Here is a 24,889-nt window from a genome sequence, read left to right as displayed (position 1 = left end):
AATCCTGATTGTCCACTCCCCATAAGTATCTTTCCTCTGGCCCATCCAAGTGCTACAAATGTTTTTAATAATAATAATAATCAACATAAACCTTTCTAATTCTTAGTACTCTGAGTGAATGTGAGAGTCTGGAACTGAGGAAGGGAGAAGGGGAGGTGAAGGGGAAGAGGCCTGAGTCACAGAAGCTGAATCTTTGAGTTTTATTAGGAAGGGTGTCCACTGTAGTGTAGGAAGTTAGACCAGTAAATCTATACACCTGTGAAATACAATTCTGGATCGGGACCCTCTGGAGAGGTGCAAAGCCACTTGAGAAGAGCTGGGCTGGGGGAGAAGCCCATTGTTTCCTTCCCCTCCTATAATTAGTGTCATTCAGTTCTGGGAACCAGGCTTGTGTGGAAGCCAACTCCTAACTACTACACTCCCGTAGTGGATGGCACCTGGCCCTGCAGGACCATGTGAACTGCCCGCCCAGCGGGGTTCCAGTCTCTTGCCGGCATGCATGGTGGGGATGCAGCCACAGGTCCAGCCTCATCTCTCGGCCAGGCTGGCCAAGATGCCAATGAGATTGTCCAGCCCCAGCAAATAGCCGTCCTCACGATTGCCCTCCTCCCAGGGCCTCCGATGATCCAGGATCTGGCCATCGGGGAGAGGCGTGGTCTTGCCAAAATCGATGAGCCACACGCCAGCCCGATGGCAATGGTCATGCACGAAGAGGAGTGAGCTGCCAATCACCTGCCGACCCCCACGGCAGTCAGGCCACCCGCCTTTCCCAGAAACACCCCATTTTCCCATTCTCAGTTTTATAAAGCAGAAAACCCAGACCCTGAGCCCGCCCACCTCTTACCTCATGCCGTTTAAAAAAATCAGAGATCTCCAGAGTATCCCGGATCTGCTGTAGGCGGTTCAGATACCTCCTCTGGAAGAGTCAGAGTGGACAGGTTAACTTCACACCGACTCTGTGCATTTATTTCAACTTGCCCAACAAATACTGTACGAGTGCCCAAATTCAGGGCTCTAGGAACCCCTCTCACCAGCACTTCCGCATCTCCTTGCATGAACTCCTCAAAGACTTGAGTCACTTGCTCTCGGCTTCGTGTAGTTTTGAAATCAGTGCTGCAAGATCCATCAGCTTTCTGAAGGAGGTGAGCAAGGTAAGTGTCAGAGACCAGGACTCATCTGAGAGGAGAGAGGATCATGCAAAGGGCAGTGGTACCTCCCCGGGGCCTTAACCCCTGGGGATTAAGAGATGGCTATTAGAGGGTGTCTTCTGGTTGAGGCAGGAGGTCAAGAGTACTGAGGTTGGGGCAGATGAAAGGCCATGCAAAGTGAAGGGGGCTCGACCCACCTTGATGCCCTCGATGCGGAAGCCGAGCGTAGTGCTGGAGCTGATGCCTTCGCGCCATTGCATGTAGCGTGGTTTGGTGACGGCGCGCTGCGCATGCTCCTCCTCAGTAGGTGCCTCAGGATCCACTGCCAGCATCTTCTTATACATGTCCTTCCGCAGCTTGGGCCGTTCTCGGGCTTTGGTCAGCTCCTCTTCCAGGTAAGTTCTGTGAGGGGCAGGTAGGGGCCAGGGCATGTGAGCTTTTATCCCAGTCCTTGCTTCCCCTGCTGATTCTGCCCAACCAAGGCAGGGGACACAAACCTGACACCCATTTTGCAGTCAAGCACGCAAGGCCCATCGAAGCCATCTAGCAGGTCCTGCAACTGCAAGTAGCTTTCACCATCCCGCTCCACAACGCCATGGAAGGCTGGCACACACCCACGCAGCACGTCAGCCATCAGCCGCACCAGGCAATAGTGTTCAGGCTCAGAGCTGCGCTTCAGGATCAGGCCGCTGGTGCCCGCAGCTTTGAAACTCCCTGCACAGGGTCACCAGTTAGAGCTGCTCACACCTTCCTGTCGCAGCAACCTCACCCACCTGCCATGATGCTCACCTGTGTGCCCTGCTAACTGCACCCAGGAGTAGCGCTTTTTGAAAGGACTCATTACTGGCAGATTGACCATGGTGCGGATCTTCTGCCAATGGCTTTTCTGAAAACAACAAGTCCAGGTCTTCAAGTCAGCATCTCGGTAATGTCCCTCCAGAGCAGGAATTCAACTTGACCTCCTCCTACTAGAAGCAGTTAAGGTCATTCACCCAAGCATTTGCTACTCAGTCAGCAAAGAAAATGAATTTCAATCCAGTGTGGCAGGTAACTGAGGTAGGCAGAGAAAAGGCTGTTCTAGCTACTCAAATAGTCGGAAAGGAGCCAGGGATTTAGCACCAGAAGGCTCAGGGTTAAACCTAGCTCTACCATTGATTGAGTAGGCTGTCAAGATTTTTGAATTTAGGAATATCAGAAATCACTTGATGGCTAGCCCTAGTGCTGATTATGAGATGTCAGGGGACATCTTGTATAAGCTGGGATAGAACTAAAAATCTGCATATCTACATAGAAAATGCTTCTGTGTATCATTTTCCTTCATCTGTGAAATGGGGTGGGGCGGACAATTAGGCTTTCAGCACTATTGCAATGAATGAATTGAGTTTGACTCTCCAAACCCAACTCCCTGAGAGAACTGGGCCAAATTTAGATACTGGATTTACACACCTGGGACCTGGTTCTCTCACTTAGGAGGGCATACCAGTTACAATCAACCCTTCAGACAGAACCAGGGAAGGGAGGCCAGCCTGCCGGGGCTTGTGGGGAAAAAAAAAAAAAAAAAGGACCCTCTAGCTGCCCTCGGATCCCACAGACTTCTTATTAGATAACAAAGCCAAAAGCTCAAGGCATCCTTGGCTGTGATCTGGATCAAGAAACATAAGGTCTGATGAGGAAATGCAAAGTACATAGCCTATTCTTAGAGAAAACTGCAGGTAAGTGTATTTGGGGGTGTTACTCCTTGCCTCACGGCCATTCCTCTGCCTTCCACTCGATCGACATTTCTACCTTCTACCCCAAATTCAGCCGTCCTTTGTTCATTGGTGTGCGGGGGCTGGCTCAGTTATGTATCGTGGAACAGCCCTCCTTGCCAAAAGGAATGCTAAGAAATGAGGAGGAAGCTTAAGCAGCAGAATTCTATTGACCAGAAGGCCTTGCCTGTGGAAGAAGTGGGGTTGGTGACAGGGCACTGGGCGCTTTAAGTCCTTACTTCCTTCACTTTCTAGCTCAGTGATCCAAGCCAAGTGCCATTTCCTCCGGGAGTAGGGGCGCCCTAACATGAGCCACCCCACCATTTACTGCCTGCCTGCTGGATCCCCTGCACCTTCCCACGGTCAACACTGCCCTCGCCTTCCCAACACAGCACACTAGGGCGTGATCACATGTCCAATCCCCGGGGATCTGGGGGTGTAGCCAGAAGCAGCCCACTAGAAACATGACATCTTTCAAAACTCCTTTTATAAATCTTTAAATACACACAAGGTTTGCATTTTGCTGCATAATAAATCCAAGTTTTATTATAAAACTCCCTTCCTTCCAAATCCTCAAGTAAAATTTCAGGAAGGTGATCGATGTAGCATGCGTGTGTGTGTGTGTGTGTGTGTGTGTGTGTGTGTGTGTGTATGTGTGTGTGTGTGTGTGTGTTTGGCAGAAGCATCCTCTTCTCTCAGTCAACTTGAGAATCCTGATGATCTTGATGCCTGCGCACAGCATGAATATGAACTGGGATCATATTCATGTCCCTACACAGGGACATCAAGGCTCACACAAGTTAGCACCCTCATGCCCTGGTTCCAGACTCCCACTTCCTCACTATGATCCAATCTGGCAGTTTTGATATATTGGTTCTGGGGGTCAAGTGGGATACATGGCAGACAGCTTTTACAAGGTGAAACATTCACAGTTATGAAGGTTTTGATCTCTGAGGTGGGCCTAGGGGCCTCCTCTGACTACTTTTAATGAGGAAAGGCTTGGGTGGTTTGAAAAGCCTAACAAGATTTTGAGGGAGGGTGGTGCAAGAAGGAACTTAATCAGGGTACACTTGGTTCTGTAGTCATCCTGGTGGGAGGACCAGCTTGGTCTGTGTGAGGAAACTTCATCCTTCCTTTTGGGGTTTTCCTTTCTTTCCAATGCAGGGTTTTTTTTTTTTTTTTTTAATGTAGCCTTGAGTGTCCTGGAATTCAGCCTGTAGACAAGGCTGACCTTGAACTCAGAGATCTACTTGACTCTGCCTCCCAAGTGTTGGGATTAAAGGTTTTGTGATTTCCGTGAAAGGATCGAAGGCTCAGGAGAAGCCTCACAGAAGACGGTTCATGGGACATGCTGGGGCATGGCTATAGTCCTAGCTACTTGGCAGGCTGAAAAAGGAAGATTTTGAGAACCCAAGAATTTGAGGCCAGGCCGAGAAACATTAAGATAGGTCTTTAAAAATGTATATGCTATCACTCGGTTGATTGGTTAACATATGATAACATATCAACTTGTCTCTGAGCTGATATGAATAGCCATTCCCCACTCTCCCTGCCTTGGTTTTGTGAGTCTTGTGTGAGCAAAGAGGGGATTCTAACTGCAGGTAACAAAGAGCTTTCTGCCCATTATCTCAGCTGAACTCCCTAGACAATAACAGACATGGTCAACCATGGATCCAGCCGATGTAAGTGCCGTAGAAGCCAACTTACTGCCGGCTTCCCTCCATTTTCAGGGGACATAGTATACTTACAAACAAGTAAATCCAAAAGGCCTGCTAGACAGTCACCCTTGGGTTGGTGGGTGGGTGAAGATTTTGGCTCATAAACAACATCAGGGATGATATGGTTCACCAGCTCTCCAAGGAGAAGCTGCTTCTACCAACCAGAGGCTGCCCAGACATTGGGTGCAAAGGCCAAGAAACCTGTGTCCAGATGCTCTGATGACAAAGGAGGCCCCTCTGATAATTTCTTTTCCCTACAGATGAGTATCTCCTCCATAAGCAGGGATTTGTTATGTCCTAGCCTATACCTTTCCTTGTCTAAGCTCTGTTTGGAAGCCTTGTGGACATCGGCTCCTTACATCAACCCAGACAGCCCATTCCCTACCAGACTACATCCTTTGCCCTGTCTTTAGTTTCCAGCCTCTATAACAGAGGTTCTCAATCCCCTGGGCAGGACAAACACATCTTTGGCAGGGGTCGTCTGACCATCAGAAAACACAGAGAAATACGCTATGATTCACAACAGCAGCAAACTTACAGTTATGAAGTAGCAATAAAAATAATGTTATGGTTGGGGGGTCACCACAGCATGAGGAACTGTATTAAAGGGTCGCAGCATCAGGAAGATTGAGAACTACTGCTCCATACAGTCACCAATCCTGGTTGAAATTTCCATCAGCCCAACACCCTCCCCATGTTCCAATTGTCCTATCAAACTAGCACTCCCTGTGGTGATGGTGGGGAGAGCAATCAATTTAAATTTATGAAATGATTTGCACTAAGGTATAAGTGACCCACGACTTCACCTTCCCATGGGCATTTGCTTTTTAAAAAGGAAGTCTGTTAACCTAAATTCTGCTCTATAATTAGTGAAAAATGATGTGTGGGGGTTCTGAGTCCTGGAGAGGACAGCATCCAGGTCTCCTTACCTAGCCTGAGTTATTAAGAGAATAAAACCAGATGAATAAGAATCAAAACCCCCTCTCTTCTGCTAGGGTCACTCCCACAAATGTCTGAGGTGACAGCCAAGGCCTTAGAGTCACAGCACCTGCTGCCCTTGGAGTAGGACTCCTGCTTCTTCCTTGGTTCCTGAATTTTCCTTCTATCAGAGAAAAGACCGCTGGAGGGAGCAAAGCTGCCCATCCATCAGCCCTTCATGTTCTGCTCTGAGAAGGTTCTACAAGCGTCTAGGAAGTAAAGGAAAGGCCATAGAACCTGGCTGAGACAGGCTTCTAGGGCCTCGGGTTGGGTGTGAGATGCTGGCTGGCTAGGCGGCAGCCCTAGAATGCAAGCACCATCTTTCCCCAGGTGCATCCTTAACGGTCAGTGGGGACCCTCAAAGGTCCAGGGAAAGCCTGACCGGGGAAGCCCTCAAAGGCGACCAGGGCGGACGTGCTGTGGGGCCTGCTGTGAGGCAAAGTCCGCTCCCGGCCCTTCCACACAGACGCAGGCAGCCTCTGTCAACAGCTCCAGGCTTATCTGCAACTCCGGAGCTGTTTGCCTTCGGGGAGGCCCCGGCGGGCTGGGGGTTGGGAAGCCTGGGAGACAACCAGGGAATTTGAAAGAGCCCCGGGAGGCCATCTGGACCCACTCCTGCAGGCTCCCGGAGAAGCTGAGGCCCAGGGTGGGAAAGGAAGATGAAGACTTGCAGGGAACCGCTAGCTCCGGCTTCTCCTGGTTGCCGGGACCCCTGCCGGAGCTACCTACACTGGACCCAGATTTAGACTGCGGGTCCTCCTCCGCACAGCCTCTCCCTGAGCACTAAGGGGTCCTGGCGGGCGGAGCAGGGAAGCGGGTGTGCCTGCGCCCCAGCCCGGGTCCTCCCATCTCTTACAGGTCGCACCCTCCACAGGGCCCGCCTCTCGGGTGTCAGAGATTAGAGCAGGGGAGTGGCCGATCTACAGTTAAGGTTCTTCAGAGATCCTCCCACTGCTTACAAGCCAACGTCTTGGAGGAGCCTCGGCGACATTCGCCTCAGTATCTTAGTTTAGAGTCGCTCCAAGAACGACCACCGTACCCAATCATACTCTGACTTGTCAGGACGAAGGGCGCAGCGGACTCGTGACTGAACCCCAACTCCTATACCTGATGACGGGAAGTGGGGGGGGACAAACCTTGCTGTGAGTCCCCCACCCCCTTTTCTCTTTTGTATTGTAAGTCTCTGAGTCACAGTGCTACTTCAGTCGTTACACTGCCTCCCTCGCTCCGTCCAGTCCTAGTGTGCAGGATGCCGGGTTCCAGAAGGCCCAGGCCACACCTCAGCGCTCTCCTCAAGGCGTCCAGGCAACCCGGGCACGCATCTTACGAAGTCGCCAGGATCCGGCCTTCTGGGCAGAGCGGGGCGTTCCCGGTCTCTCTTTCCACTCGAGGAACGCTCGCGTAAAATCTAGAGCAACATCGCACAGTCCACGGGCAGTTCATTTAGTTATCTGGCCATGGTTAAAACAAGGGAGATGACTGAGACAGGAGGATGGATCATAAGTTCAAGGCCTGAATGGGCTATAGGCTGCTAGACTGCGTTTCTCTGTAACTTGGCAATTAGCGTCAAGGAAAGAGGGCTGAGGATGTAGCTCAGTGGAGGCTGTGCTTGCCTACGGTGTTTGAGGCCCTGAGTTCAACCTCCAGCAAAGGAGGGCCATACCACGAAGTGACTTCATCTCACCAGTGGCCGGTGATATCTGACGGTTAAATTGGCCCGGGAACATTCACACTACTAAGACAGAGACTAGCAAGCTCCTGTCAGCCTCGGTTTACCTTCCCCACGACACTTAGGAGCAGTAGACCAAGGCGAGGAGGGGGGCGCAGCAGGTGGATCTTGGTTGCGCTCCGTTCTAGCCCCGCGCCCCTCCCTTCCCGCGTCCACGCCTCGTGCGCACGCGGGGAGCAGACGGCAGCGGCTCCGGAGCAGAGCCAGGAGCTCCGCTCCACTCCCACTCAAGAGAGGGAAACCGTGGCAACGGCGGGGGTGGGGCCGCGGCACCGAGAGGGGGAGGAGAGAGAAAAGCTCACGCGCCCCTTTCTCTCTCAGGGCTCCCGGGGCAAGGCTACCCCGCTCTGATCTCTCCAGCCCTACCTGACAGTTACCCAGGTTTGCCCGCCGACCCGCCGGCTCCGGCTCCGTGGGTCGCGCACCTCCTTTAGACGCCCAAGCGCTCAGCTACCATCGCCTGCCTAGCCCCCGAAAAAGAACCAAGGCGAGAGGTCGTCCTGGGGTCCCTCTCTGTCCCCATGTCCCCTGCACACCCCCAAACCCCCGGCTTGGGCTCTCGGAGGGGGATGCAAGCCGCCGGTCGGAGCAGAGCTGGGAGCCGGGTCCCCGGCGCGCAGCCCCCGCTGGCCCCGCCCCCGCGGCCCGTACCTGCCCCACGTCCTCGCTTGTTTCCAGCTGCACGTTGCCGCGGCTCCGGCTCTCGCTGTCGCTTAGCAGATCGTCCTCCGAGTCCTCGAGCAGCGACGAGGAGCCCGTGGAGGAGACGGACGAGGTGGAGAGGCGGCGTGGCTGCTGCAGGTGCGACCCCGCGGCTGGGAGCCAGTTCCCCTCCCGGTCTGGCGGGCCGGGGCTAGCCGGGGCCACATCCTCCTCGCTTGTCACAGTGAGTTGCGGGATCACCGGGGCAGGAGCAGCACGCGGGAGCCCGTTGGGCACTTGTCCCCCACGCCGCTTGGCCCCGCGGGCCCGGGGCTCCCCTGCGGCTGCTGCGGCGGCGACTGCGGCGCAGCGCGCCTCGAAGAGCAGGCGCAGCTCCCCGACGCTCCGGCGCGGAGCCCGCTCCAGCCCGGGGCTGCAGGGCCCAGCGCCCCGTGGCCGCGCCATGCCCGTCGGGCGCCCGGGCAGGGTCATCTCCCGACACCGGAGCCGCTGCCGAGCCCACCAGCCCGCGGCGCGGCGGGGACTGGAGACGCTCAGCGCCCCGGGCTTAGGACTGCCCTGGGGCGGAGCCTCGGCAACGCCCGCCCGGCCCCGCCCCGCCCCGGCCGCGCCCCCCGCCCACTCCTTTCACTTTCTGAGAAAGCGCGGGCCTCCCGGGGCCCTCGCGGCTGCAGAGGCTTGCAGTGTCCGGAGTGTCACAGGGAAGACCCAGGCCGGGCCCCTGACTTATCGCTCGACCTGCCTTCAAGGAGGCTGGAGGGACCTGCCCCGCCCTGAGCCCTGTGCCCTCCCGCGGCTTTTAAGGGATTCCTTCAGTGCAAACCAAAGACCTGCACAGGAAGAAGCTACGCCCGTTCCTTCACACGCTTCCTCGGGCTCTTTTCCGTGTTCAAAGTCTTTAGAGTCTCTGGGGCTTTTCTCTGGCCTGGGCCCCTTAATCCGGAGTTCAAGGCCGTCAGCCACCCAAGGAAGCCACACCCCAAGGAGTGCGCCCAATTTGTGGCTAGGGTCGAGCTGAGACTGCTCCCCACCCCCATCCCTCGAAGCTCTCCACTTCCCAGCGGGCAGAGAACAAGGTCAAGAGGCGGAGTCTGACTCTCTCCAAGTCCTGGCCTGCATTTCCACCGCCCCTCTCCAGCCCCCCACTAGCTGGAGGTGCTCTTCTCCCCCGCCCCTTCTTTTGGAGCTTTGTGGCTTCAAAGAGTCCTCTCCGAACTGCTGATTCTGCTTCCTAGTGGAGCTGCCAACTCTGGAGAATTGCTGTGAGAGTAAAATTTTAGAGATGGCTATTGAGTGCATAGCAGAGTGGTAGAGCGTTTGTCTAGTATGTGACAAGTCCTGGATTCTATGCCCAGCATGGAAGGAAAGAAAAAGACTTGATGCTCCAAACGCGAATGTTTTTTAGTGTTGCGATAGACAGCCAGTGTCTCAGGCCCACCGTATCGTAGATGGAAAATTTAGGCTCTCTCCTTTCCACTTCCCAATCTGTCAAAAGATGAAAACCTCACACGGCCTAGACTTGTGGCTGTGCACTGAAAAGGGAACACTGAAGTAGAAGTTCAGACACCGCAAAAACTCCTTGTCACCTCTGGACGGGTCTGCTTGCTGGTGCTCACCTGAACTGCAAGGCTACTGTGAGCAGAAGCCGGAATTCTCTGCTTCCACTGCAGGTGCTAAAGCAAAGTTACTGCTCACTACTCCCACGTCTGTCTGGTCCTGTGCAGTTTCTAAAAGCTTCTTTAAATAAAAAATAAAAACCAATCAAACAAAAGCCTTTTTTCCATGTATGGGTCTTCAGCCTGCATGCCTGTTTGTGTACCAGGTGGGACCACCCAGTGCTCACAGAGGCCAGAATAGGGCATCGAATCCACTGGGGTTGGAGTTACAGATGGTTGTGAGCTGTCATGTGGGTGCTGGGGACCAAACCTGTGTCCTCCGGAAGAGGACTCTCACCACTGGACCATCTCTCCAGCTCCAGACAAACAGAGGGGGAGAGAGAAGGCAGGGAAACATGTATTCTTGAATGAGAGACTTGCCACTCAGACTCCAGGTCCTCCTCAGTGGAAGCAGCTCAGTGTTGGAGGGGAGGGGTCACAACATTATTTTCCTCTGGTGGGATTAGTACAAAATTTCATTCTAGTAACCTAGGATAGTTTGAGCCTTCTAAGAGAGGTCCAGTGATTTGTGGGAATACCTTGACTTGCTCACTGAGTAACAACACCTATTGAGTGGTTGCAATGAACAAGGCATTGTGCCAGATGCAAAGGCTGTAAGAACAAATGGCTCTGTTACTGGGGCTGATTTATTATTTCACAGTTTTATGGAAGAAAACCAAACCGCACAGGAGCCATCCAGAAAACTGACCATTGGATGCTACAGGGTTTCCTTCACCGTTTGCAATGGGTCCTCAGGGGAGCATTGTGAACCTTGGTCTCTCAGTTTTTTTACTCAGTTTCAACATTCTCAAGTGGTCTCTGATGTTTGGCTCTGCCCTGGGCATTCTAGAAAGAAGGCTGTTGGGAACCTGGACCCAACTTCAACTGTAGGGTGGGGAAGAGCAGTTCTGGAAGGGGAAATAAGATGTACAAGGTGTCTTCCTTGACAGTTTCAACCTCTGACACTTCTCAACTCTGGGTTTCTTCTCTTCTCTAGCAATTTGCCCCATAGCTTAGTCTTTGTGACAGTGTTCTGGAATAGCCATAATGAAAGCAGGGCTGGTCTTCCATAATTGTCTAAAACAAAATGTTACCATGCCTGTGTATGTGCTGTTACAGCGGTCTCTCCTGACACTTCAGAACCAAAATTTGCTGTTCCTCAAGGAGCCTGTGTTCCTATGAGTCTCTTGAAGGCTGGAATTGTAGGGCCTTTTATAGTGGCCAGCGACTTGGAGGCAATGACAACTGGAGGGTCCAAGGTCAGGGACTCCGGAGTGTGAAGCCAACCTAGGCTGCTCAAGCCCCACCCATGTATGCTAGTGGGGTGCTGAGTCCTAGCGGTCATTAGGAAACTTGTCTCCCAGTGAAAGAGTAGATGTGGCTCTCAAAGGAAACCCAGTTCCAGCAGGTATGCTCTCCCGAGCGTCAGAAGCAGGAACCCTGGAAAGCTGCCATTGGCCCAGGGTCCCAGGGGCTATGGACCACTGCAGGTGAGTTTAGGCCACCCCAAGTCACCTGGCACCTCCCTTAAGACCAGGGGTGCCTCGAGCTTGGGGAAGGGAGGGACAAGTGGTACATGTGCAAGCGCTCACAAGTACTCACTGCCAAGCAGCGATCCATTTCAGCTGTGCTCACCCTCGTCTTGCTCCGACTTGGGCTGCCAAGATACCGAACCCATCAGATCCCTTAGGATACACCTGTGCTCAGTGCCAAGGGGCCAGCTCCACCCTTCGAAGCCACGTTTCCAGAATCCGACAGGAAGCCTGAGCTTTTGATGCTGCGGGCACACTGGGCAGGGCATTCCCCAGTCCCAACCGCTGTGCGCTGTGCGTGAGTTGCATTGGGATCAGAAAACCTGGGCCTGTCTGATTGATCCTTTCCCTTCCTTTCAGCGGTCAGGTAAGTGCTGCCTGGATGAGGTGAGCTCCCAACTCTACTGTTCAATAAGTGCTTCACTAGAGGAAGCTGAAAGGCCACCCAAAGTACAGGCAGGTCCCAGGAGACTTTCCCCAAGGTGACTTCCAGCTAGTGAAGGGTAAGAGGGAAGCTGATAGAAACTCGTACTTTTGGACAAGGCTTTAATGTAGTTATGGGAAGAACTGGAAGTTTGATAAAAAAAAAAATTTTTTTAAAGGGGAGAAGACATGGACATCATCTGTGCTTGTCTTCCAAAATTTTTTTTAAAGACTTATTTATTTAGTACATGTATAAGTACATGTAGCCATCTTCAGATACACCAGAAGAGGGCATCAGATCTCATTACAGATGGTTGTGAGCCACCATGTGGTTGCTGGGATTTGAACCGAGGACCGCTGGAAGAGCAGTCAGTGTTCTTAGCCACTGAGCCATCTCTCCAGCCCAAGGTGCTATTTTTCTGGCTTGAGTTTCAATACTCTTGGTAGTTTACTGATGGTGGTATATGTTGGAAGGCCAGAGGTAATGACAAGGAAGAGGAGTGAGGTCTCCAGAAGATTCCCCAAAGCAGACTGGCTATGTAGCTGAAGACAACGTTCTTGACTGTCCAGCCTCAACCTCTTCACTGTTGGGATTGCAGGCATGTGCTGATGGGAACACATCTAGAGCCTTGTGAATGTCAGACAAACTGCCAATTTAGCTACAGCTGTTTTGGTGGTTGTGCTTGGATCAAAGACATGGACTACCATGTCTAGCTAATTATCCATGTAATAAGATGGGGTACTGTGTCACAGAGACATAGGCTATCCCTAGGGATTAAGTGGTAGTGCTAGGAGATGAGCCAAGTACCAAGCGCTGCCTTTAGCCCTTGGCTATCCGAGGTGCAGAGCAGGCTGGAGTTTCTAGTTTTGCCTAGGCTCCAGTGACTGGGTATTACCCCAGGCCAAGGGATTAGGGCAGGCCCAGAGTAGCTACAGTGGATCTTTTACTAAAGCTGCTCCTCGTAGCTCCCAACACAACCCAAGGAAACCCAGTGTGAGCCTTTGGTTTTTGTAATCATACAAAAAAAAAAAAAAAAAAAAAAAAAATCTTGAGCTGAGCTTGTGGTTTTCTGGCTTGTTAGAGCTCTTGGGCCACTCAACAGTCTCCTCTCCTGGGAGAAGCTGATAAAAAGTTGATCATCTTTCCCCTTCTCTTCAACCGGATACTGAAAACTAAGTGGCTTGATTGTCAACTCATTCTCTGCTTTAAAGGGCTTTCTGCACCCAACAGTCAAGCAGTGAATGGTGACAAGTTTGATATGCTTGTAGGTTCTACCTTGTCAACACCAGGCAGCCTTTCACTGGCTTTTACCATTTCTGTAGAGGATGACTGTAGTTCTATGCTGCTTAGCCAACACAGGCAAAGGAGTATGATGCAGCCTCAGCATTGTGGGGAGCATGCATAGGTCTTACCTGTGTAGGGCAGGATTGCAGGAGCTCAGCTAGACTTAGTTCCTGGCTTCCTGATAAGCAAAAGAACTGCCTGGGTCATGAGAAAACTGTTAGAACCAGGTTCTCACTGAGGTTAGACAGCACATCAGACATATATACTTGCTCAGTTAAATCATGCTGGAACTTGGGCTGGAGAGATGGCTCAGTGGTTAAGAGCACTGGCTGCTCTTCCAGAGGTTCTGAGTTCAATTCCCAGCAACCACACGATGGCTCACAACCATCTGTAATGGGATCCAGTGCCCTCTTCTAGTGTGTCTGAAGATAGCAACAGCGTGCTCACATAAATCTTAAAAAAGAAAAATCATGTTGGAACTCATGCTGGGTCAGGGAACTACCATCATGAGGATGTTGCTTAAGGGTTAAGACAGCCATTTTCATTCTGGGGAGTTTTAAGGGTGCCACTCAAGATGCAAGCTTTGGACCAAATTTGATCCCTTGTTAAAATGCCATCGAGTTTATTTACAAATATATTTTACAGATTGAGTGATAAGTCAGGACTTCACAGAAAAATAACAAAAACAGACTTTCTCTGTTCCTGTCAGAAACCAGACAACAGATCTACAGACAGCATGAGCTAAGCATATGGACACCGACTCTTACTTCCCAGACCTGAAAAAGGGTAGGAAAGCTCTGGGTGCTATGCCCTTCAATGTGGAAGTGCAGTTGGGATGATGGAGGGCCCACTGAGGGTCTTCACCACAAGAAAAACTATGACCCACTAGAAACCCAAGGGGTGGAGCAAAGCCAACGTAACATGGCTTGGCTGAGATTCTTGGCTCAGAGGTCCCACCTCAGCTGAGACTGAAGGTGGGTGCTGAATGTTGACTGCAATCAGCAGATAGGCAGGTCAGTTGCTGGATTAACTTTCCATCTTCTTTGGTGGGTTTTTGTTCCTGCCCCGTGCTTTGGCATCTCAGCATGAGGGTTTCAGCAGCTGCAGGTGGAGAGTGGCAAAGGGGCTACAGTGTGTGGCATTTTTAATAAAAATTTTATTACACAGCCATAATGTCATTGACACTTGTCCAAATCCAAATAATATTAGATACAGATCTACACGTGGGTCAGGATGACTCCACCGATTATATGGATTCTATGGTTTTATGTCCTTTAAACGAGAAGGAAAAAGAGTCCAAGTCTGACATGATGGGAGAGGTCCCAGCAGCTCCAGGATTCTGCCCGAGTGCAGGTGGCGCTCAATAGTCTGTGATTCCCATTTACACAAGTCTACAAGAGCTTCGGTCAATGGACTCTTCAAGTATGTATGGTTGCAACGAGCCCATCACCACACCTCTGCCCAACTCTGTGCCACAGCGAGCACAAAGCTGGGGCAGGGCCACATTTCCCAGTCCTACAGTCACAATGCTTCTTTAAAACCACCCGCTGCTGCTTTTCAGAAAGTAAAAATGTAAACTAAGATAAAGCAACACCGAGGCTTCATTCAATCAGAAGAGTAGTAAATCCATTAATACCACTTAATTCCATGATTTCCCATCATCCCTTCCTTATACAAAAGTCAGTGAAGTACAGGGCGGGCAGCTCGATGCGTCGTCGCTTGTGGAGGTCAGTGGCTCTCAGCTGTTTCTTTAGCTTACTGCTTGGATACCATTAGCTGTACTTTGTTCTGAACAAATGTGTCAAATGCCACTTTTATTTACAGTTGGAGCTTTACACCTGAGAATGATTATCAAGCAGTCAGCTTATTTCTTTTCAAACATCTCATAACAACATACACACCTCTTTGCTGGCTTCACCCTAGCTGCACAATACATATATGCTCACCACACACATATGCACACACACAGACACACATGGGCACACCCCATTGCACATGCTGGTAACATTTGCAACCTACACCTTTCTGTTTGCTCTCCACAGTCATGTTGAGTTATTTCTTAAAAAACAGAACACAATGTTATTCTTGCCAAACATCAGTCACTAGGAAGAGATAGGAACAGTGGGTGGGGACAAGATGTGCTACGTTCAGTCAAGAAGCTGCAGTGGTGCCTGTGGAGTGAGAGACACTCTTTGGCTGCCCTCCCTGGGACCTGCCATGAGCTTCCTGCCCACCTGGTAGAACACAGCCTATGGGGCAAGAGGGTAGATGGGAGTTTCCTGTGGGGCGGGGCAGGGCAGGGTGGGGTAGAGGGAGGGAAGTCACACAGCTACAGCACTCAGGCCTGTTTAGTAAGAAGAATCACATTTAATCAGTTTCTTTCTTGCAGTTTCAGATGCTCAAGTACAGCTCAAAAAAATCTGAAACAGCTATAGACCCATGACAGACTGGTACAAAGAGTACTGCATTTTAAAAAATGATATAAAATACACACACACACACTCACACACACACACACACACACATACACACACTCACACACTCAAATTAGGCCCCCTCCCTCCCCATAAATGTACACTTTTTGGAAACTAAACTGGTTTTGAAAATCCCTCTTCCATGGACACAGGAAGAGAAAGATGAAGGGAAGAAGATGGCAGCCGCCCAGTCCCACTCTCTGCAAGGGTTAGGTGCCAAATGTTCGATGGTCGGGCCCAAGGCAGCCTGAAGAGCTGCCGCTACTGCCACTAGGAGCTCTATCGAGAACCCCAGCTCCATGGTAATACTGAATGTGCAGGGTGGCCAAACAGTGCTGGTTAAAAACCAAAAGCAGGTGGGGAGGGCAAACACAAACCTAAAGACATGAAAGAAGCCCCAACCACCCCAGATCCACCTTGGGTGGGGCCTGAGGTTTCTGGGAGATGGTACAGACGAGGAAGGTCTATACAGCAAATGGTTTATATTACAATGACTGGCAGTTTAGAGTCTTTTCCCAGTTCCACTGCTGCTCCAGCCCAAAGAGGGCACATGGGAGGAAACGAGGAAAGGTGGGATGGTGATGGGGCATGCAGGGTTGGAAGCAGCAGGCTGGAAGTGCTCAAATAAGCCCCCGTCGTTTTTTGTAGTCTTCTAAGTTCAGAGATCTCCTTGGAGCTCCATCCTTAGCTGGTGGGGCCTTGGAAGTGATGGCCAAAGCTTTTGACTCTGGGAAAGAACAAATTGGCAAACTAAGGACCTGTAGAGATCTGATTTTTGGCTTCACTTCTACAGGAAGCCTTACTGACTGAAACCTGCTAGTTTTCAAGGTTGACATGTGGCCTATCTGTGGCCTTGGATCATGGTGAAGCAGGGACCTCCTCCCTCTCCATAATCAAGACTCCAGAGTCACAAATCTATCTGGTCCTTAGGGACCTCCCTCTGAGCCCCAACAAACACACACATACCTGAGCTTGGAACTTGTAAGTCAATCTTCACATCAAAGTCATGTACTTTGAACAAGTCTTCTGAGAGGTCACTGGCTGACTTAGAATTCAAATCTTTATCCTTTCCCTGTCCCTGGAGTGAGACAAGGAAACAAAACCTAAGACATCCAACACACACACATACACACACACACAAACACACGCGCCAGGAATAGGTTCTCCAGTTAAGCTATACAAATCTCCAACTCTAAGGCCCTTTTCAGAGATCAGGAGAGGCCATAGATGAAGAAGCCTTCTCTCCTGATGCCTTTCTAGGCTTCAAAGCAGACAGGAAAAGGAACACTTGTCTATGGCATGAGTTGAAAGGTGAGTTTAAGAAGCTGGAGAGATGGCTCAGTGGTTAAGAGAACTGACTGTTCTTTCAAAGGTCATGAGTTCAGTTCCCAGCAACCACATGGTGGCTCACAACCATTTATAATTGGATCTGATGCCCTCTTCTGGTGTGTCAAGGATATTGTGTTCATATACATGAACTAAATAAATAAATCTTAAAAAAAAAAAAAAAAAAGGAAGTAGTTTAGGATTGATCACAATTCAGTCCCAGCGATTACACTTAGTAACATAAATCAACTTTAATAATGGCTACCTAAATAAGTGAAGAAAGAATGACGAGCACTTCCCACACCCCTGTGAACACTAATGGTTGCAGTCTAGCTTCAAAGTCTACTATACTTGCCTTGCTCATTTCCTTTGGAGCATCAGGTAATACTCCAGAACCATATTTTGCATTCAGCTGGGCCAAAATGGCAGCCTGAACAGCTGGGTCCCTGGACTGGAAGAAAAAAATTCCTAAATTATTTTAAAGACTACTTAACATTCAGAATCCCATGCCAGATACTTTCCCATTTACTCCCACTAACATACAAGTACCAGAGGGCATCCACTAACAGGTCAAGTCAGTGGAAAAGCACACTTAAATCCTTTAAAACACCCCAGCTAGGCGCCAATGCTAAGAGTCTGTTGTACTGAAAATAGACCCTGGTACAGACGGTTAACTCCTAGGTTTTTACTACCTCTATGCCCTATAGAAAGATAAAAAAGAATCCAGACCCAAGGTTGAGACAAACAAATCCCAGCTAGAAAAATATAACTTTTAACTTCTTTATTAGTTTCCTAATGGAATTCATTTTATGTCCTAGAATCTATGTCCTCTTCATACACTCACATTGGAGACGATGGTGGGTTTGCACTGCCGCCTGGTGAAGGGGTCCATCTGCTGGTTTCTCATGTTGTGACTTTCAGCCTAAAACAGAAAGCATGCATTAGATCTCCTCCCCCTCCTCTCTTTCATCACAAGCTTACATATAAATAACATCTTGCAAGGAGCTAGGAAAAAAAAAATTCAAAAGCTGTCTATCCTTTTCAGTGATAAAGCTCTTGCCAAGCACACATAAGACCTAGGTTCAGGGCTGAGCTTTGCAGAACAGGAACAAAAAACAACCTCCCAAAAACATAGATTCTGGGGCAACAACCAACCCCTACCCCCTACAGAATAGGTAAAAGAACAGGAACCAAAACTCCCCTTAACAAAATAGATACAGGAGTAACAATGGAACCTCCCCTAATGAAATACAGAATAACACCTTCTCCCAGTAGTTAGAGGAGCAAGAACCCAACCCCCTCTATCAAAATAGACAGAGCACAACACCCAGTCCCAAATAGATACAGCAATCACACATCCCCTAACAGAATAGATAAAGAAGCAACCACCAAACACACACCAGCACCCCAATAAAACAGATATAGGTACTACAATCATAAAAAATGAATGTAAGGGCAAACTAGCCAGAAGATGGTTACTTTGTATCACAGGTTACAAATGCTATAAGCAGACATGAAGTAGAGAATGCACACATGCTAAGCGTACATACAATTTCAATAACTTAAAACAGATATGAATAATATACAAAAAAGATTTTATTTTTAACTTCTTTTGTTATCTGGGGGAGGTGCATGCCTGCCATGATGTATGTATGCAGGTCAAAGGACAATATTTTTGAGTTGGTTCTCTCCTTCTACCTCTATGGGTCCTAGGGCTTCAATTCAGGGCGTCAAGCTTTCATAGCAAACACTTCTCATTGGCCCTAATTTTATTTGAGACAGGGCCTTATATAACCCAGACTGGCTCTGAACAGCAATGCAGCTGAGGCTGACCTTGAACTTCTGCTGCCATTTCCCAAGTGTTGGCAATATAGGTGTGTGCCATCATGCTGGAACTCCTATTGTTCTAACTAGAACTGCTTTTAGTAATCCATGTGAAGGTTAAAACTCACCACCAGAGCCTTCTCAGACTCCACAATGTTCCACTCCCGATTCCGCTGGTTGATGTAGCTGGAAGGTAAGAGGGGTCAGTCAGTGGGCTGTGAGGGGGTGGGACAGGATAGAACTTCTGCACCCCAGAGATCTATGGAGTCCATGTAACAGTCAATCTATAAGGCTACAGGCTGGCCAAGAACAGGGTCCTTAGCAAAGCAGGATTAGTAACACACCTGATGGCAGATATGTTCTTGGTCCTCTGGCGGTCCAGGGCTTCTGCTCGCTCCTCTAGCTCATTTAGCTGGTCTTGGATTTGTTTGGCTTTGTCCTGATCTCCCAGGTCCTCAGCCATGGCCTGTCCACAGAAACATACCTGTTACTGATTCTCTATTAAATATCTCATACAGCACAGGTAAGGCACCTCATGTGATAAACCACTGACGGGTTTGAGCACAAGTCCTTACCTTTTCCTTTAGCAGCTGCGTCTTCTTCATAGCATAGTTTGGTGGAGCTTTTCTGAACCTTTCTTTCTCTTTAACTATCTGTATCGGAGAAGAGACATCAGCAGTGTGGTATTTCCAAACTATATTTGTAGACAGGCTAAATGAGACCATTTTGGAGGTAAGCTGCTAGTGAAAGGGGACCACTTGTCCTGTAGCAGGATCACACCCAAGAGGGCGAGCAAATTCCTTCCAAGGGATAGCATGCTGCTTCTGGGTCATGTAGATTCTGAGATAGTCTGGAGGGGCATGCCCCCCAGAACAGCAGCAGCACAAAGGCATGGAACTGTAAGGATAGCCACTGTCCAAGAGAACAGAGACCAAGCCTAGGGGAATACACATCCTATTAGACTTGAGTCTATATAGTCTCACTAAAGATGACAAGGTATAAAGAAAGATTTGATAAAGTATCAATAACAAGTCTCAGACTGCAGAAAATGACAAGTCTGACCTTTTCCAAACTGGATCTTAGAATGGCCAGCCTCTGGAATTCAGGCTTCTTACCTCCTCAATGTCTTGATCATTGAATTTATAATTGAGAGCTTCCTTAATAGATAATTCCTTTTTATTGATTTCATCTAGTGTGGGCAACTGCATACCAGCAGAAAACATCTGGACCAAAATAAAGAAAAAGTTATTAGTAAAGGATTTAGGGAAGGAAACGTCTACAAACAACTGCTCCAAGTCTAGCTGCTTACCGCTTCCTTCCACTTCATAAATTCACTTTCAGTGAATTCTTGGTTGGACACAAACTCCAGGCGGAACACTCGCTGGTCATTGCCATGCCTATATAAGAGAGAGACAGCATCTCCATGAATGTGCGTGTTGACTGTACCCAGCTAAGCAACCACACCAGACTGTGTATATTATCTGTGTCTGTCGGTCTTAATCCCAGCTACCCTCTGAATTATCAAGGAGACATTCAACCTGTAATGCTAAAACACCAACTAGATCTACTAAGCCCAAATTTCTGGGATTAAGAACCCAGCCTCCCAGAGGTGGTTTCACTGGACACTCAGGATTGAGTTTAGAAAACTAACAGTGAAAGCCTGGGGGCTTGGTGAGTGTTTACTACAAAATCCTCAGAGCCCGTCAGTATCAGGAGTATGCAGTCTGCACAGCTCCCAGAATGAACAGAACTGTGTCTCTGCTGAGCAATGCCTTGGCAAAGTTTGGCGACTCTGAAACCATACTCTTAAGAGATGTCTCTGAACACTAATTAGCCCGACAAGCTCTTTTTGATTTCTTCTTTAGAAAAAAAAAATTTTTTTAAATAGACACTGCCCACAAGTATCTACTGTATGTCCAAGGAGGCCAGAAATGGAGTTATAGGTAGTCATAAGCCACCATGTGGGAGCTGGAGACTGAGCCCAGGACCTCTAAAAAGGCAGTAAGTACTCAAAATCTGAAATCTGAGCCATCTCTCTAGGCCCCCAGCCTGTTCTTATTAAAAAAATATTAAGCTTATTTGTGTGCATACACGTGTGTGTGTGTGTGTATGTGTGTGTGTGTGTGTGTGTCTGTTTACAATTCCAAGTGCATGTAATGGAGGACAACTTACAAGATCAGTACCCTCTTACCACACGGGCTCCAGGGACTGAACTCATGTCATCTCCAGTCTTGTGGCAAGTCCCTTTATCCTCTGACCCATCTTGCCAACCCCCAAGCTTTTTAAATGAACCAGGGGGTGCAGGATGAGGATTTGGTTGGGTGTATCTATTACTTGCTATCTACTATGTGATCTTGGCAAACTCCTTTTATACCTTCTGAGAAGAGTTCTTTAAGACTGTTAGGGTTCAGAAGGAAAAGAACCGGAATTTGAGTATCTGTTATCTCCTTTATCCTAATGTCAAGAACAGTGCCAGGCACAGATTAGATATTCAGGAAACATGCTGAGTAAATGACATTTCACTGATGGGGAAATTAAGTCTTGTTAAGAGAGCCAGAATCAAAAAGAAGTCTCCTGGTTGCCTTCACAGGAAATTCATGCTGGCTGTGGTATGAAGGTCTCAAGGACCTGACTATTGTCTTTCTGTACATCCTAACATACTGTACCCTTGTCCCTTATGGGAGAGAGTAACTCTTTAGATCCAAGCTTTTCTCTATGTGCCTTATGGGACCACACATAGTACTTCTGTTATGAACATTACATTGGAGGCAATGTCAGCCCAAGAGGCGATACCTGTCCAAAAAGGAAGCTAAAGCTGCCACAGAAAGACCTCTCAGACCTGGGTGTGGTGGCACAAAAGTTATCCCAACCCTTGGAGGGCTGAGGCAGGATTATGAGTTTATGACCAGATTGGGTTATATACAGAAAGTCCTTATTTCAAAAAAGACAGGGGGAGGGGGAGAGGAAGATGAGGAAGGGCACATGTTAACTCTAGGTGGCCTGGAGTTCACCATACACAGCAGGCTGGCCTTGAACTTGCAGTGATCCTCCTGCTTCCATCGCTGGAACGCTAGGGTTACAAGGGTGTATTATGTATCTTACCGTAGCTGGAGCCCTTTGTTGGTTCTGGTTCCACCCAGCTGGTAAACTTTGGCAGTTTCCACAACACCTGTGATCTCAGCCACCTAAGAGAGAGAACAGAGACACCAGTAAAATCCTCGTGCAGAGCTTTGCACACCTTTGACTATCTACCCAGACACAGCAACACTGTGAAAGAGGCCCACAGGAGCCTGTCTCATGGTGATAATTCAGATGGTTAAGACTGGTAAGGGACAGCAAGGTGCAGGAGAAAAGGCAGGCAGTCTGGAGGGGCCATTATAGAAAAGCCAAAGGTCAGTTCTTTTGTTGTTGTTGAGTGTTGAACATGCTAGGTTAAGTGAATAATATTCCTAGCATTCCATCCTTAGGAAGAAGAAAAGACTAAAACATTTACTTATGTGCACATTCACATGCAAGCATACATGTGCCATAGCATGGATGCCATAAAACAACTTTTGAAACTCAGTTCTCTCATACTGTATTGGTTTCAGAGACCAAACTCATTTGTCAGGCTTGGTGGCAAATACCTTTATAAACTGGATCATTCCCACGCCGCCCCATTAAACTAATGTTCCTGCCTAGGCACACTTGAGTGGAGCTCAGGACAACTCTCTTTCCACCATGTGGATTCATGGGGATTGAACTCAGATGGGCAGGCCTAGTGACAAACATACTTCCTTTTTCTTTTCCTTTCCTTTCTTTCTTTTAAAATGAGACAGGTTTTTAACTATGTTGGCCAGGCTGTTCTTGAACTCCAGGCTCAAGTGATCCTCCCAGCTCTATTTTACAAACACCCAGGACTTTAGGCTTCCAGCAATAGACTAGACCTGGTTCTTATTTATGTTTTCTTAAGGAAGGACTGGGCCAGGAAGATGGATCAGAAAGCAAAGCAGCTAAGTGCAAAAGCCTACCTGACAACACAAGTTGGCTATCTAGAGCCTATATAATAAGTCAGGACAGAGCTGGGCTCAAAGCACATCTTTAATCCCAGCACTTAAGAGGCAGAGGCAGTGAATCTTTGAGACCAATTTGGTCTACACAGTAAGTTCCAAGATAGCCAGGGCTACACACAGAAACCAGGTCTTACCTCACCCCACCCCACCACCCAAAAGCCAGATGTAGTGGTGCACATATGTAATTCTAGAACTTCCATGGGAAGACAAAAGCAGGGACAGAGGAATGACCCAGAAGCTCATGAGCCAGCTAGTCTCCTAGAGTACACAGGGTGGCAGAAAAAAAGAAACTACCTCAAAACAAGAGAAAAATGACAAATGGCTTCCTAAGTTGCCCTTAGACCTCCACATACTGACACCATGACACTTGCAACAGTAATAAAAAAAAGAAAGAAAGAAAGGAAAAAGAAAGAAAAAACAGACTGGCAAGATGGCTCAGTGGGCAAAGAGACTTGCTACTTGATGCAATTCGAACAACTTCCCTGCAGCTAACCTAAAAGTGAAAGGAGAGCACCAACTCCAACAGTGTCCTCTGAACACCCGCATGGTGCATGTATAACTTCCCTCACAAACCTCTTACACATAGTAATAAAACTGTTTTAAAGGTTTTAAAATTTGTGTGTGGGGAATGGAGAAATGGCTCAGAGGTTAAGAGCCACTGGCTGCTCTTCCAGAGGTCCCAAGTTCAATTCCCAGCAACTGCATGGTGGCTCACAACCATCTGTAATGAAATCTGGTGCCCTCTTCTGGTGCATACATGCAGACAGAACACTGTACATAATAACTAAATCTTTAAAAACCTTTGTGTGTGCATGTGAGTGGGTCTGCTTGCCTGTGTTGTCATTCATACGGAGGCTAAAAGTCAGGTGTCTACCATCATTTTCTACCTCGTGTTTTGAGATGAGGTCCCTCACGGAACCTCATCTCAAAACCAGCTGGTGATCCAGCTGGACTGACCAGTGAATTCCTGGGATCTGCTTGTCTTTGACCTGCAGCACAGTTACATGCCTGCACTGCCAAGCCAAGCTTTTCTATGGGCACTGGGAACCTAAACAAGTCCTCATGCTTGTGGAGGAGCACTGTACTTCCGTTTGAATGCAATTTAGGTTGCCCATGAGCTGACTATGTAACCCAGACTGGCCTCAAACTCACTGAGCTTGTCCTTCCTCTGTCTCTGACTGTAAGTACCACATGCACTTACTGCATGCATACCACACAGGCCAAGGTCTAGTCACTGAAAAAGGAGAGCATAGAGCATGCAGACAAGGAATGAACTACTTTAGAACTAGACAACTGAAAACAAAACAAACACAACAACCAACTGGGACCAGCATGGGTAAAATCCCTGCACTGGGGGCCGAGGCAGGCAGATGTCTTGAGTTAGAGGCCAGCCTGGTCTACAGAGGGAAGTCCAGGACAGCCAGGGCTACACAGAGAAACCATCTCTTAGAATGAAAGAAAGAAAAAAGTTCAAGTCCAGTGTGGGCTATGCAGTAAGATCCAGTCTAAAAAAATCAATCAGAACAGGAAAAATAAAGCAGCGAGGCTCCAGCCCAGACCACAGCAACAGTGCTGGGGCATGGGAGCCAAAGCAGAGTCGGTGTCACTTTTTTCTCTTCCCTGGGTCTAGGTAACTTGGTGCATAACATGGCAATTTTTCATACACTGAAAAAAAGAACAATTCTCTTTTTCCTCAAACAAAAAATATTATAAGAGCTGTTCTCTAAAAGCTCAGCTCCACTTCTGCTAGTCTGGCTCCTAAGTGTCTTCTAAAGGCATGTGCTGAAGTCTTGAAGTTGTTGGCTTGGCAATACTGGAAGGTGGAAGAAACCACCGGGAGGTTTTGTTGGCTTGCTCTTGTCTTTTGAGACTCTCACAAAGTGGTCTTGCATTTTCCATGTAGAACAGACTCACCTCAAACTTACAGTTTCCCTCTGCAGTACTGGGATTAAAGACATGCACTACCATGTCCAGGGTGACTGACATGCTCTTAAGAGAACTATGAGTCTCTTCCTCTCTCATCCAAATCCAGGAACACCAGCAGTTTGCTCCCCTATTCCTCTTTTACCATACCTTCTTTCAAGGACTTTTTATTTGGCTTTTCAAGACAGGGTCTTTCTGTGTTGCTCTGGCTGTCCTGAAACTCTCTATGTAGACCAGGTTGCCCCCAAACTTAAGATATCTGCCAGCCTTTGCCTCCCAAGTGTTGGGACTAACCCTTTAGGGTCACAATAGCACTGAATGTCCTACAATTTACTCTGTAGACTAGACTGGCTTGTAGCAATTCTCCTACCTCTGTCTCAAGTGCTAGAATTATAGGTGTGTGCCTGCATA

The 24,889-nt window shown here is 48.7% G+C and overlaps 2 protein-coding genes across 2 annotated transcripts in view; both read right to left on the bottom strand.

Annotated features, from left to right (window-relative positions):
• Nucleotides 1–528: 528 nt before the first annotated feature.
• Nucleotides 529–8,455, bottom strand: ITPKA (inositol-trisphosphate 3-kinase A; the record flags this gene model as incomplete). The annotated part of the gene is made up of 7 exons (XM_080931006.1): nt 529–732; nt 845–916; nt 1,032–1,133; nt 1,346–1,550; nt 1,646–1,862; nt 1,938–2,034; nt 7,973–8,455. The coding sequence occupies 7 exons, from the start codon at nt 8,453–8,455 to the stop codon at nt 529–531; spliced, it is 1,380 nt and encodes a 459-aa protein (XP_080787132.1).
• Nucleotides 8,456–14,015: 5,560 nt separating this feature from the next.
• The window catches only part of RTF1 (RTF1 homolog, Paf1/RNA polymerase II complex component), a gene marked incomplete at its 5' end in the record, with an annotated part of 54,568 nt that continues 43,694 nt past the window's right edge, over nt 14,016–24,889 (bottom strand). The window contains 10 exons of the mRNA XM_080931033.1: nt 14,016–16,080; nt 16,320–16,431; nt 17,035–17,130; nt 17,524–17,601; nt 18,632–18,689; nt 18,848–18,969; nt 19,079–19,156; nt 19,619–19,726; nt 19,813–19,900; nt 21,606–21,688. Coding sequence (XP_080787159.1) covers nt 15,974–16,080; nt 16,320–16,431; nt 17,035–17,130; nt 17,524–17,601; nt 18,632–18,689; nt 18,848–18,969; nt 19,079–19,156; nt 19,619–19,726; nt 19,813–19,900; nt 21,606–21,688 — 930 coding nt within the window. The 3' untranslated portion in view covers nt 14,016–15,973. The remainder of the gene's footprint in view (nt 16,081–16,319; nt 16,432–17,034; nt 17,131–17,523; nt 17,602–18,631; nt 18,690–18,847; nt 18,970–19,078; nt 19,157–19,618; nt 19,727–19,812; nt 19,901–21,605; nt 21,689–24,889) is intronic.

This window comes from Micromys minutus (genome assembly GCF_963924665.1).
Source record: "Micromys minutus genome assembly, chromosome: 17".
Taxonomy (NCBI): Eukaryota; Metazoa; Chordata; class Mammalia; order Rodentia; family Muridae; genus Micromys; species Micromys minutus.
Note: the sequence above shows the minus strand (reverse complement) of the source record. Positions and strands in the feature narration are given on the sequence as shown.